Source organism: Orcinus orca, chromosome 14 (assembly GCF_937001465.1).
Source record: "Orcinus orca chromosome 14, mOrcOrc1.1, whole genome shotgun sequence".
Lineage (NCBI taxonomy): Eukaryota > Metazoa > Chordata > Mammalia > Artiodactyla > Delphinidae > Orcinus > Orcinus orca.
The window spans coordinates 80,930,515-80,943,445 of record NC_064572.1 but is presented as its reverse complement, the minus strand read 5'-3'; the positions used below and the strand labels follow the sequence as shown (position 1 = coordinate 80,943,445).

Sequence of the window (12,931 nt, the reverse complement as noted above, 5' to 3'; positions counted from 1 at the left end):
AACAGGTCACTCTGCCACCAAGAAACCTCTTAAATAGGCACATATCCAGCATAGTGGACCTTAGGGTCAAGAATGTTGAAACTGACTTCAAAAGTTTACCTGCTTCTCCAAGTTACATGATTTCACTTTTTAAACATAAAAAGATAATCAGCTTTATTGTTGACGGGAAAAAAATATAAGGACAGACAAGCTTAAATTATCTGTGCATACAGAATTAAAGAATAAGGAATATTACCTTGTTGGAGGTATTCACTGATTTTTATACTTTGCTCCAGGACTGTTAGTCTTTAAGAAATCCCCTTTAAAATAGTGGTTGCAAATTGGAGGCTCATGCGCTGAATTCAGCCTATATAAATGTTGTTTGGCCTGTACAATTAAAAAAATTCTTTTAAAGTAACATTTCAAAACTGTACTAAAAAAATCTGATTTCTAGCTTCTTTTTAAAAGTTAGGAAAGTCGCGGGGGGTGGGGTGACGGTGGGATGAATTGGGAGATTGGGATGGACATGTATACACAAATATGTATAAAATGGGTAATTAATAAGAAACTGCTGTATAAAAAAATAAATTTCAAAAAAAAAGTCGTAAGATATGGTGGCACTAGGCACAAGGCAGCAACTGGCTCTGACACTTGTTTCCTTTAAAAGAGTGAAGTGTTCAATTCACTTACCCTGCCATCCACAGAAGGCATGTGTACTCGAACCTACGGGACATTTAAGTGAGTGCTTGCTGGTTTGGAAGAAGCTAGAATTGGCTAGGACGGCCTGAAATGGTAACTTTTGAACTGAGACCTGCAGGATCTAAAAAGAGGGTGATCACAAGCTCTGTGCCTCAGTCTCCTTATCTGTAAATTAGGGCTATCAACGCGCAGTTGTGGGAAGGACTGGCGATGGAGTAACGCAACGGGTTGGCTCGAACTCGGCGCCAGAGCGCACTACGATCCACTAATCCTGGGAGGCCCCCGGACCCAATACCGACCGGGCCCCACGGCGCTGCGACGCACCGCGCCGGGCCTCGCTCTCCACTCCTCCCCGCCGCGGACCCCAGCGCTCCGCAGAGGTCGGCCCCGGGGCGCCGAGAGGCGTGGTCGGCCTGCGTGGACCTGGCGGCAGCCATGGCCTCGGTGGTGGAGTACAAGGGACTCAAGGTCGGCTACTACTGCGGCTACTGCGACTCCGAGGAGGGCAAGGCGTCCTGCGGTGAGTGGTCCGGTCGATGGAGCTGGTGCGGACGCCTTACGTCCAAATCCCCGCACCGCCCGCCGCGTCCGGGCCCTCGCGAGGGAACACCCAGGGCCTGCTCTCCAACTCCCGCTTTCCTTTCCCACTCGTTTCTTCCCAGATCGTTGTCCTTCACGTTTTGTCTTTTGGTCTCATTCTCACCGAAGATGGCGGTCCTTCTCGGAGAAGGAGCGGAAATAGCGGAAGGCTGCTGCCCTAGGTTAAGATGGCGCGGGCGGCGTCAGCGCCGAGGGGCTCGGGCGAGGGCCGGGCTGTGGGCGCCCGGGCGGCGCGGTGCATTGTGGGGTGGCGGCGGCTTTGGGCTGGGCCGCGTAGCGTTTGGAGGGTCGGGGCCATGGCTTCCTGGGCCGCGCTTTCGCCCAGCATCGTGGAATATTTCGAGGGCGAGGATTTCTACCGCTGCGGCTATTGCAAGAACGAGTCGGGCAGTCGCTCCAATGGTAAGCGGGCCGGGCTGGCGGGCGGGGAAGGGCGCCGCGGCCTCGGGGCTCGGGGGTGGGCCGGTGTCCTCGGGGGTCGCGGCGCCCCGGGCCGACTGGCTGGAGGGACGCGCCCAGCCCCTGCCCAGCTGCTGTCTCGTGGAGCGAGTGCGGAATGGGGCTTCCCCTGAGTGCAGTGGCTTTCGGAATTAAAAACGGACCTCACCTTTGATTGAGCAGGGAAGCTTCTAGATGCTCATTCTTCGCACAGGTGCTCGGACGTGCGAAATAATTATTGTCTCGCAGTAGCCAAGTGTGGAAATAGGTGTCCATCATCAGTAGGAGACGGTTAAGTACCTGGTGGCACGCCTGCTGGGGAGCGCTGTGGCGTGGTCGGTTACGGGGGCTGACCTGTAAGTGCTGATGCTGCTGTGAAGGTGTCTCCGAGGGTCAGGGCAAAACGCGGGGTGCAGGACAGTGAGTGTCGGGTGGTGCTATTGGTGTAGAAAACGGTGTGTGTGGGAAACACACGTGCGCGGGCATCCGTGGATAAAATGTCTCTGGAAGAATATAGAAGAAACCAGTGACCGTAGTCGCTGCTGGCGAGGGGCCCTGTTGGTACCGAGGTGCTTGAAAATTTTACCAGGTGTTTGGGTGCCGTGTCATTTCTCCACCCACCTCGATGACGACGACAAAGCCAGCCTACAGTACCCTTCCCCCCCACGATTCAGTTTTGTTTTGGAAGATTTCTTGTTTGTAAACAGAACATCATGTTTATTTCCTGCCGTGTCGTGTTTTGGCAAAAGTAGACACTTATTTTAAAGAATAATCTAGCATTGTGGAAAATGGGATGTCTATGAAGATGTAAATTGGGGTGGTTTCCGTATTAAAAAAAAAGTATGTCCTACCGTAGGGGAATGATTTGGGCGATTATGGTGCGTCCGTTTACTGGCTAATTAAAAGTGTTTATTAGGTGCATCTTGTGGGTGAGCGGGGGTAGAGTGTGGTATAACGCAGTCATTAGTGACGGTGATGAAGATGAGTTAACGTGAAAAAACAGAGTCTTGGGTTAAACGGAGAACATGAGCAGGATGCAAATAACATATGTGACACGGTTACAGCTCTGGGAGGAGAAAAACCCAAATGGTGACAGTGGTTGCCTTAGGGTATTAGAGATTTTTTCCCTTCTCTCTTTCAGAATGTTAGTATTGTGATTATAATATGTATGTAACAAATACTTTATACTAAACATGTCTAAAATTAATATTAGGTCCTTAATTATTTTTCTAATAATTTTAGTAAGAGAAAATCGATTAATATAGACGTTCTCTAAGTTCTGTGGGAAAAACCTACTTTCAACCTTTTCGCTTAGATAACTGTAAATTTCTGTCATCTCGATTTTAATAATAATCTTTACTATAGGACACCCCACCTATTGGGTAGGTAGGTTTTACTATTCCTATTTTACAGATGAGGAAATTGAACCTCATGGAGTAACTGGGTGTTAATGGGTCTCCACCAGGCTTCTGGACATTTCTGTTGTACACATGCCATGTGCTTTTCTCATTACGCCCTGCTCTATCAAGCCTATCTTTATCTTTACATAGTGCTGGTGCAGTTTACTGTTTACAAGAATAAAATTCACTTTTCTTTACCATTAATTCAGTGTTTTCTCATAGTCTTCATTGTTTTCATGGTTGCAGAATTATTTCATCATATTGATAACATCATAGTCCCTGTAATCAAGTTTCTGTTCCTAGGCATTTGGATTACTTTCAGTTTTTATAGTTAAAAGGAATATTGCTGTACGTATACTTTTGTTCAGTGTGTAAGACTATGGTGTAAACAAATAAAAATCAGGAGAATTTATATGCACAAGAAAACATTTGCTTTCTAATTCTTCTAAAGAGACCAGGTTATTAAATTATTGGGGATATTATTATGACTTAAAGGTGTGATGTAATTTGATTGCAGTGAGGACCTAAATTTATGATGTCATAGAGACTGTTGACTAATCCTGAATTGCATGTGATCGCTTTGTGTGCTTGATTTTTAAACTTAAGATAAATACATCATGTATTTCATTTGTGTTGTGTATTGTGTCAAGCTAACAAGTATGAAGTATGTGCAGACTTTCATTTCTCCAATATGAGCTGGATTTTTTTTTTTGCTTCAGTTTTCATATTTTAAAGATAATGCTTTGGATTTAAAAAAGTAAAAAGTTCCACCTGCTGTAATTAACATGGCACTTATTTTTCAGGCATGTGGGCACATTCCATGACTGTACAGGATTATCAGGATCTCATAGACCGAGGATGGCGAAGGTAAAGGTCCTTAATACAAAGATACTTCTTTTAAAAAAAAAAATTTATTTATTTATTCATTCGTTCGTTCATTCATTCATAGCTGTGTTGGGTCTTCATTGCTGCATGCAGGCTTTCTCTAGTTGGGGTGAGCGGGGTCTAGTCTTCGTTGCAGTGCGCGGGCTTCTCCTTGCCGTGGCTTCTCTTGTCGCGGAGCATGGGCTCTAGGTGCGCGGGCTTCAGTAGTTGTGGCGCACGGGCTTAGTTGCTCCGCGGCATGTGGGATCTTCCCAGACCGGGGCTCGAACCCGTGTCCCCTTCCTTGGCAGGTGGATTCTTAACCACTGTGCCACCAGGGAAGTCCCCTCTATGGCATTTTGTTATAGCAGCTCAAGCAGAATAAGATACTCCCCCCTTCCCCTCCTCCCACAAGATTATTTAAACCAAATTGCAGATATCATGTCATTATACCTGTATTAAGTATGTGTTTCTAAGAAGGATTTTCTTTCTTACCATCTCCACAATATCATTACCATACTTTCCAAATTTAATAATAATTATTTGACGTCACCAGTTACCTAGTTTTGATTAGATTTTCTGCTCGTCTCAAAAAATTCTTTTTTATAGTTGGTTTATTTGAATCAGGATTCCCTTAAGTCCACACGTTGCCTTTGATAGCTGAGGTTTTTGGGCAGCTCTTTTTATGTAGATGATTCTAGAATAGCTATTAGGTAAGGTTCCTTACGTAAGTATGAGCAGTGTTAGGTGCCCTGTGCCAATACTCCCCAGAAGTCATGGGATTGAGCACAGTAAATGAAACTTCACAGCTTTCCTTAAACGTAATAATGGGGCCCAAAATGAAGACAGATATAGGCCAGATGTTGAAAGACTTCGTGTGCCATGATAAGGAGATTTTGTGGGTTTTTTTTAACGGTACAGGGGAGCTATTGAAGGCTTTTATGTCAGAGAGAAAAGGGGTGGAATTTGTGATTTGGAAGTGATCATTCAGATAGCAGAGAGGTGTCTGAGCGGGTGATTCTGAAGGCAGGACCATTAGTTCCAGAGATTATTGCAGTGTCCATGTGTGAGGTGGTGAGGACCGCTGTCATGGTCAGTAGCAGTGACTGTGTATCAGGAGATGGATCGGATGGATCATAAGACACATTTTTGAGGCATTTTGGAAGTAGATCGCTTGCTGGCAGGATATGGAGGTGCATTAGAGGGAAGAGTCTAGGAGGACTCGCAGGTTTTCGGCTCGGGAACTGAATTCCTGTGTGTTTGCTAGGGCTGCCTTGACAAAATACCACAGATTGGGCAGCTTGAGCAAGAGAAGTTTATTTCCTCACAGTTCTGGAGGTCGGAAGTCCTAAATCCAGGTCTCTGCAGCTTTGGTTTTTCCTGAGGCCTCTCTCCTTGGTTTGCACCTGCTGCCTTCTTGTGTCCTCACACGGTCCTTTCTCTTTGTGTGTGCATCCCTAGTGTTTTGTTTATTGTTCCTTTTTGTGTACAATTTCCTTTTCTGATAAGGATACCAGTCAGATTGGATTAGGGCACATTTAAATCTGGACAAAATTCAGCTCGTAAATGTATGACTGCATTAACTGAGATCCAGAAGGCATGGAAAGGATTAGATTGGTTTGGGGGTTCATCGTGCTGGTGCCCATGGAACCCCCAAGTGTGGATGTCATAGGCAACAGCACACATCAGTCCCACAGCATCCTGGGCAGTTTTCTCTGACTGCCCTTTTGCTATTGAGGGTGGGTGGTAGATCGAGGCATGGAAGGGACTGCAGACGCAGGTGAGAGGGTAATTGAGGTGATTAACCGTGGAATACATATGTAAACGTTCAGAAAAGAAAAACCTGGACTCTGGTCCTTGGTATACCCACGTTGCAAGATCATTTAGCTTATGAAAAGTAACTAAACCTAAATGTTTTTACACTGTTGATTAGATTTTTACCCTAATTAATTTTGTACTCCTGTACTAACCGACTTTGCTACATATGAGAAATGTGTACAAACTTAACAAAACTATTTTATAATTTTAGAAGTGGGAAATATGTGTACAAACCTGTCATGAATCAAACATGTTGTCCTCAGTACACAATAAGGTAAGAATTTTGATTAATATAATATATTCTATTAATATGAAGATTGTGTATAATTTTTTAGTAGACTCTTGCTTTTTGAAGTGTCTGTTTCTGTCTAGGTAAACATTCTTCATAAAGAAAAGCAAACAGATTTTTTTCTACATACTCATACTATATTCATGTGCCTATCAATAGCTTTTAATAATACTGTTTGGTTTAGATATAAATATGGTATAAAAAAACACTGTTTAGCAATCTAGTCAATAATACATGAAATATTGGGAGAATATTGGCAAATACTTAAATTAATTTTAGATATCAAATTTTTATCAGTTTAGCTTATGGCTTTGCAGTTCTCTGGTGTGTTGACAACAGTTGTTTCATTCAGGCAATGCCACAGGATCCTATATAAGGGGGAGGAGGGCTGACACTTATCTGCGTCTATTCAGAGTCTAGTTTTCTTCACTGGAAAACTCGAACTAAAAGTCTGTTTTCCTAGAGTGTTTGCTTGATTTTTCTTAATATTTTGTGTTTCCCCTGTGCCCCCCTTACTCTGCCCTTCTCTCATTATGAAGGTCCTCCTCTTCCCCTCCCTCTTCCCCTTCTTCTGGTAGAAAATAGGGAAGGTACGTTAACATTGTGAGGCATGTCTGCAGTTTCAATGTGTATGTAGACTCTAGATAAAAACACAAACCCAGTTGTGTCCATCATGCTTGGCATGTCCCCACAGCTGTCTCCCTTAATTACTCTTTTTTTTTTTTTCCTTAATTACTCTTAACTTGTTTTGGGGTTGTAGACTGTTCTGAGAATTTGATGGTTGCAGATCCTCTCTGCAGCAAAACAAAACAAGACAGGGAGCTGTATAGACAAAAATAATGTAACATCTAACATATTAGTTTTAGGGTGATCACTGACTTTGAGTAATTCACTCTTCCTGCTTAAGAATCCTTTCTCTTACATAATTGGTCAAAGGACTGGTACAATAAGGAGAAAAGATGGATGTCTGGTTTGCCGACAGCATCTCATTTAGTATAAAACGACAGAGTAGCTTTTTCAGCTTAGTGTTTATGAAGTGGTGACATCTTCAAAGACAGAAGTCATTTTCCTTCTGGTAACAATTTATTACTGGATTATGGCTGGGATTTTGTTGAAATAAGTCTGAAATTGATTGGCCTGAACCCTGAGAATCTCTATTCAGAAGAGGCCAATTTCAGTGGGTTAAAGAAAAAGATAAAAGCATTTATAATTTACTGGGTGCCTGTCTCATACAGAGCACCATTCCAGGTATGTTGCCTTTATGAAAAGGGATTCAGTTAACATTGCAAGAGAAAGTAATTATAGAATGTGACTTATTTAATAATTTTACATGGAATCAAACATTTTCTGAATTGTTATGCTTTTTTTTTAAACAATATACACAAGAGTGGAAGCTTTATTTTATTTTATTTTTTTTTTACATATTTATTTATTTGGCTGTGCCGGGTCTTAGTTGCTGAGTACTGGCGGGATCTTTAGTTGCGGCATATGGGATCTAGTTTCCTGACCAGGGATCGAACCCAGGCTCCCTGCATTGGGAGCACAGAGTCTTAACCACTGGACCACCAGGGAAGTCCCTGATCGTTATTCTTTATACAACTTTATTTTATATGTTGATCTCTTGGAGTCATTTTGCATATTCTGGTTATTTTACTTTGTTTACTGCAGTAGTTGCAGTGAGGCCTTATGTAAGGGCAAGGTGGTCTAGCCTACAACTTAGCTTCTGGTTAGGCAGCTGCTAGGACCTGTCCAGTATGTGAGTAAAAATGAGGATGAACTTCCCTGTCTGTGGATTTTTTTTTTTAAATTTTTATCAATGTTGTATATGCTAACAATTTAAAGAATCCAACAGTTCTATAAAGCTTATTCTGCAAAAAGCAGTCCTCTGAAACCCTCCCGCCTGTCTCATGTTCTGTTTTCCCAGTTCAGTCACTTTCAGAGCATTTAACTGATTCTTCTGGGTTTTCATCTCTATCTTTAAGTGACATGCCTATATAATTATAATACTTGATTTTTAAAAAATTGGTTTTCTTCATTATCTCTGGGCTTCTCTCTTTGAAAGATAAGGATTTAACTTTATTTCAGCCCTCTTCCCCTGTCACATTCAAGCTCCTGTTTGTCCTCGTCCCAAACTTCCCAAATTAGAAATATTATCGTTTTGGATAGATGTGGTCACCTCATTATGGCTGTGTAAGGAAGCTTCGCAGCTCAGCCGTGTAGTAGTCCATGATTACTTTCTTTCTCTTTCCCTGCACAAGTTTTTACTTTCCTGGTGTTGATTATTGTCATTTTTGTTTGCGTAGTCTTCTAGGTTCCTATTACCAGTTTATCTAAAAATGCTCCCTGAGAGGTGTAAATTTTCTCTTGGTATGTTTAGATGCTTCAGGTACGCTATCATTTTTATCTTCTTGATGAAAATCTCTTGTGGAATCTTCTGACCTGCTGTGATCTGGACAGGTTGCCTCTGTGCCTGAGGCATCACTGTCATCCTAGGATCCCTTTTTTACTGTCATCTTGAGGATTCTCTTTGGGTCTTGATTTGGATCTTATCTCTTCTACCCTCTTTCTTGTATGTATTATTCCTTCATTTTAGCGAAGCACGTCTTCTAATAGCTTCTTGAGAAAAAGTGCATAAGAGGTAAGTTTTTTGAGACTTTGTCTGAAAATGTTTTCATTGACTACTCAAACTTAACTTACAGTTTAGCTAGGAACAGAAGTGTAGATTGAAAATAATTTTCCTTTAGAATTTTGAAAGCTTTGCTCCATTGTTGTCTTACTGCGGTTGAGCAGTCCAGTGACATTCTGACTCTTGTTCCTTTGTCCAAAACATGTTCTTTCTCTTGGGAAGTTTTTTTGTCTTCAAAGTTCTGATGTTTCATAGTACGTTTGGCTGTGAGTCTGTTTTCATTCATTGCATATGGACTTGAGGGACCCTTCTTATCTAGGGGCTCCTCCCATCATGTCCTTCAGTTCAGGGAAATTTTCTTGTATTTTATTGATCCTCTCCTTTCCATTAACTTCTTTTTCTTCTCTAATATCTTTATTCAGACATTGGAACTTTTAGACTGGTACTCTAATTTTTTTTTTTCTCTTCGGTTTTCCATGTCTTTTGGGAGATTTCCTCACCTTTATTTTCCAAGTCTTCTGTCTTCTATTTAACTTTTAATTTCTTCTTATTATATCTTATTATTATATTTTTACTTCTAAGAGGGATTTTTGTTCTTGGACTCTTAAATTTTTTGAGATTCCCTTCTTCCTGTATACTGTATGTCTCTATCCTCCAAGTTACTTTCTCCAGGTTTTTGGCACCTATCTTTGTTTTAGAGGCCCTCCTCAAGTGTCTGGTGATTCCAACCTTCCAGTGTTCCACTGGAAATTTTATGTACCCTGGTGGGTCTCGTTTACTGTGGGCTTTAAGTAGGGTGATCTGGCTAGCCTGTTCTTTGGGAGAATCTCTGAGGTCAGTATTTTTAGTTCTGATCACATTCTGGAAAGAAGGTATCATCTACTGATGTTCCGGGGCTGGGTTGGAGAAGTGGGTCTTGGAGGTCTCAACATTCAGCATGTATACTTCCGTTTACGCTTACTGTTTGCAGTACACTTCCATTCCTTTCAGCTGTGCCTGTATCCCTCAAGTAAGAGGCCTTATTTTTCCCTTTTCTGAAAAGTTTGCAGTTTTCTGCTGGGTTGTGTAGAGAGTCATATGTGCAGAGTGGGGGAGAGTATCAGATATATTAATCGCTTCCAAAACAGACTTTCAAGGGATCTTCCTGTTTTCACTCTCATCTCCCAGGGTGTCAGGTATGGCCAATCCCTGAGACTTTTAGGGGTAACGTAGAGAAAATTGGATATTTTTTTGGCTTTTCCCACTTTTGGCTTAGGACTCAACTTTTCTTTGGTCTGCTAAGTCAGTTATCACTTGTACATCTGCTTTCTAGCTTCCAACATTTCTCCCATTATTTTTTTTCCTAGTGGTTTATGTCTTTTTCTTTTTTTTTTATAATCCTTTAACTGTATTTTTGTGAGATTTGGGGTGGGATTAGAGGCTACATTAAACCCTGTCCTATTATTCAGCACTGATTTTATTTCTTCACAGTTTGAGTTCACTTTGTAAATATTTATTTTGCTTTCCTAGGTGCCGACCTTTACAGTTTCAGCCATCAAAATCTCACAAGAAGGTTTTGAAAAAAATGTTGAAATTTCTGGCTAAAGGGGAAATTTCAAAAGGAAATTGTGAGGGTAAGATGAGATGGGGGTCTAAAAACTGTTTACCTCAAATAGATGTTTCTTTCCAAGGTTCTCACTTTCAGTCATTTCTTAGATAGGGGAAGGAGGTCCGATACAGTCAGGTACTGTTGTTACTCTGATGACGATGACTGCTCTTAGCGCTGCTGTTACTGTTACCGCTGGCCCCCAAATCAAGGATATGGGGGAATATGCCAGGGGAAGTCTAGCTTGGGAAGAAGAACGGACCATTTTAAAGATGTGATTTCCTGGAGTTTATTGAAATTTTAGTTTTCACAATTCTTCGAGAACTCTTAATTTTATTTGATCCTAATAATACCCTTATGAAGTAAGTAGAAAGTGATACTGTCTCTGGAGAAATAGATGCTTATCTGCAACTCACACAAGATTGCGTAATCACAATGCTGAGTGAAGCTCAGAGTTTCCATGTTTGAGAAAGGTTTTTAGTAAATTATATTGCCTGAAGTTGTCTCTTATTTTCAGATGAATTCTGAATTGTGAGTGGATTTCCTAAAAGATCATTAGTAACATTTAATTAACTTGGGTTACAGGTACTTTGCTTTTTCAGTGTTTTTGCTGCCTTTTTTTTTTTTTAATGTTTTCCTATAGGCACTACCTAATACATGACCATAAGAATTGGGAATGCCACCCATTCTTAGAGCTCTTTCTCACTTCTGCCATAGGAAATGCCTAACTCTGGGAGCCTCCCACCGCTGTCTTAGCTTGTTAATTCATTCCCCAAGTATGTTTTGAATGCCTGCGATGTTCTAGTCCCTCTTTTAAGCACTGGAGATACAGTAGCCAGCAAAGCAGGTTTGTTCTTTGCCCTCGTGCACTGTGCGTAACAGAGCAGAACTCAGGACAACTTGGAGCCGACTTGGCAGCAGAGAGGCCAGAAGGCTCTGGGTCATACTGGAAATGTCAGAATTCTGGTGTAACTCTGTTTAGTGTTGTCAGTATGTAACCTTAAAGGTTAAACAGATTTTCGTGGTTAGTCATTATGCAGTTTTTTTCAGCAGCCAGGAATCATGTTCTGAGTTTCAAAAATTAATACTTAGATAAGTTTTGAGGACGCTTTCCATTAGTAAATTGAGGATGGCCTGTTTTTTTATGTAGCTTTTACCTTTGGTTTTTTATTTGACTTGTAGGCTTCTGAATTATTTATGTCTGCACTCAGTTCATAGGAGTGATGTACTCATCAGGGTAAGAGACTAAACAGCTGTAACAAAGAGACACCAAAATGCGGTGACTAAAAAATGATAGAATCTGTTTCTTTCCTCACATAACAGTCCAGTGTGGGTGTTCCAGGTCGGCCTGCAGCCCTGCTCCCCCCCTCCCCACCCCCACCCCCGCCATTCTGGGATTCTCTTCAACATGTGATTTTCAAGGTTGCTCTGGTTTTTACTAATCGAGCCAGTGGGGAGGGGAAAGGGTGGAAGTTCAGGGTTACAAATTTCCTTTAAAACAAGTGAGGCAAAATTGAACATGCCAGTTTGGTTCTGTTCCATTGGCGAGAGCTTGATTACACCTTGTGAAGGGACTGACACGCTCCCTTGCCAGGGTGCCACAGTCTTAACCGCAGCCCTGACCTTGGAAGATGGGAGAATGGATCTGGTGGACACGCAGTTGTCTCTGACACATTGGATAAAAGGGGGCTTTTTTTTCCTGTGTGTATTTTAATTGTGTCAAATGGCCTGGCTGATGGACTTTGATCTGTTTTGATTTATAGATGAGCCCATGGAGCCCACCATGCCCACCATGGAGGATGCCGTTGCCAGTGACTTTGCATTAATAAATAAATTGGATATACAGTGTGACCTTAAAACGCTCAGTGATGACCTCAAAGAGAGCTTAAAGAGTGAAGAGAAGAAGAAAGGAAAGAGCTCAGAGAGGGAAGAATCTAATGAGTTAATCCAGTCACAAGATATGGAAGAGAAGTTGGACTCTGGTGAACCATCACATTCAGTAAAAGTGCATACAGCTCCTCAGCCAGGTATTGAAAGTTTTTTATCAGGCCACATTAAAGTCGTATTAAATAATTTTCTTTGTGCTTGAGACATTGTAATCCCTGGGCGCTCTCATGAGCCAAAAAAGTGAATTACTCATGAAATCTGTGAAATAGATCCCTGTTTTATATACCTTATTATTACCTGGATTTAGGTGAACAAATTGTTTAAAAAACCTGAAATAATAGGCTTATTATCATCTGACACAGACATTCTAAAAGAGTTCCATTTATTTTTACTACTTTAAGGCGTTAGAGGTTTGAGAATAAAATTTTTGTCAGTGAGAGGGTATGGTGCTAAACATTTTTATTTTTAGTGTTAAATGAGACAAAGTAAGTTTTAGATATTATGTCTGACATATAGACATTGTGAAATTCTTCACTTTATCATTAGATTTCTTTATGCAATCAAAATTAATTTTAGTTTGAAAACTTCCAGATTAAAAAGAAAAATTTCCAGGGAGTTCCTTGGTGGGCCTAGTGGTTAGGATTCCAGGCTTTCCTTGCCGTGGCCCAGGTTCAGTCCCTGGTTGGGGAACTGAGATTCTGCAAGCTGCTCAGCCAAAAAAAAAAAAAAAAATTTCCACATGTTGC

General features: G+C 41.5%; 1 protein-coding gene across 14 annotated transcripts in view; it reads left to right on the top strand.

The window, feature by feature from the left end:
* Positions 1 to 434: 434 nt before the first annotated feature.
* ATE1 (arginyltransferase 1) overlaps positions 435 to 12,931 on the top strand; it is a 212,301-nt gene continuing 199,804 nt past the window's right edge. For 10 of the 14 annotated variants that reach the window (XR_007471132.1, XR_007471131.1, XR_004481275.2 and 7 more), the window contains exons 1-5: positions 1,513 to 1,680; positions 3,920 to 3,983; positions 6,010 to 6,072; positions 10,223 to 10,326; positions 12,062 to 12,325. Coding sequence is in view for 11 of the 14 variants with exons in the window: in XM_049696498.1 (XP_049552455.1) it covers positions 1,575 to 1,680; positions 3,920 to 3,983; positions 6,010 to 6,072; positions 10,223 to 10,326; positions 12,062 to 12,325 (601 nt within the window). In the remaining 3 variants the exon portion in view is untranslated. Of the gene's footprint in view, positions 1,199 to 1,507; positions 1,681 to 3,919; positions 3,984 to 6,009; positions 6,073 to 10,222; positions 10,327 to 12,061; positions 12,326 to 12,931 lie in introns of those variants that run through there. The other 4 variants (XM_004265758.4, XM_033420870.2, XM_004265757.4 and 1 more) reach the window with 2 other exon arrangements.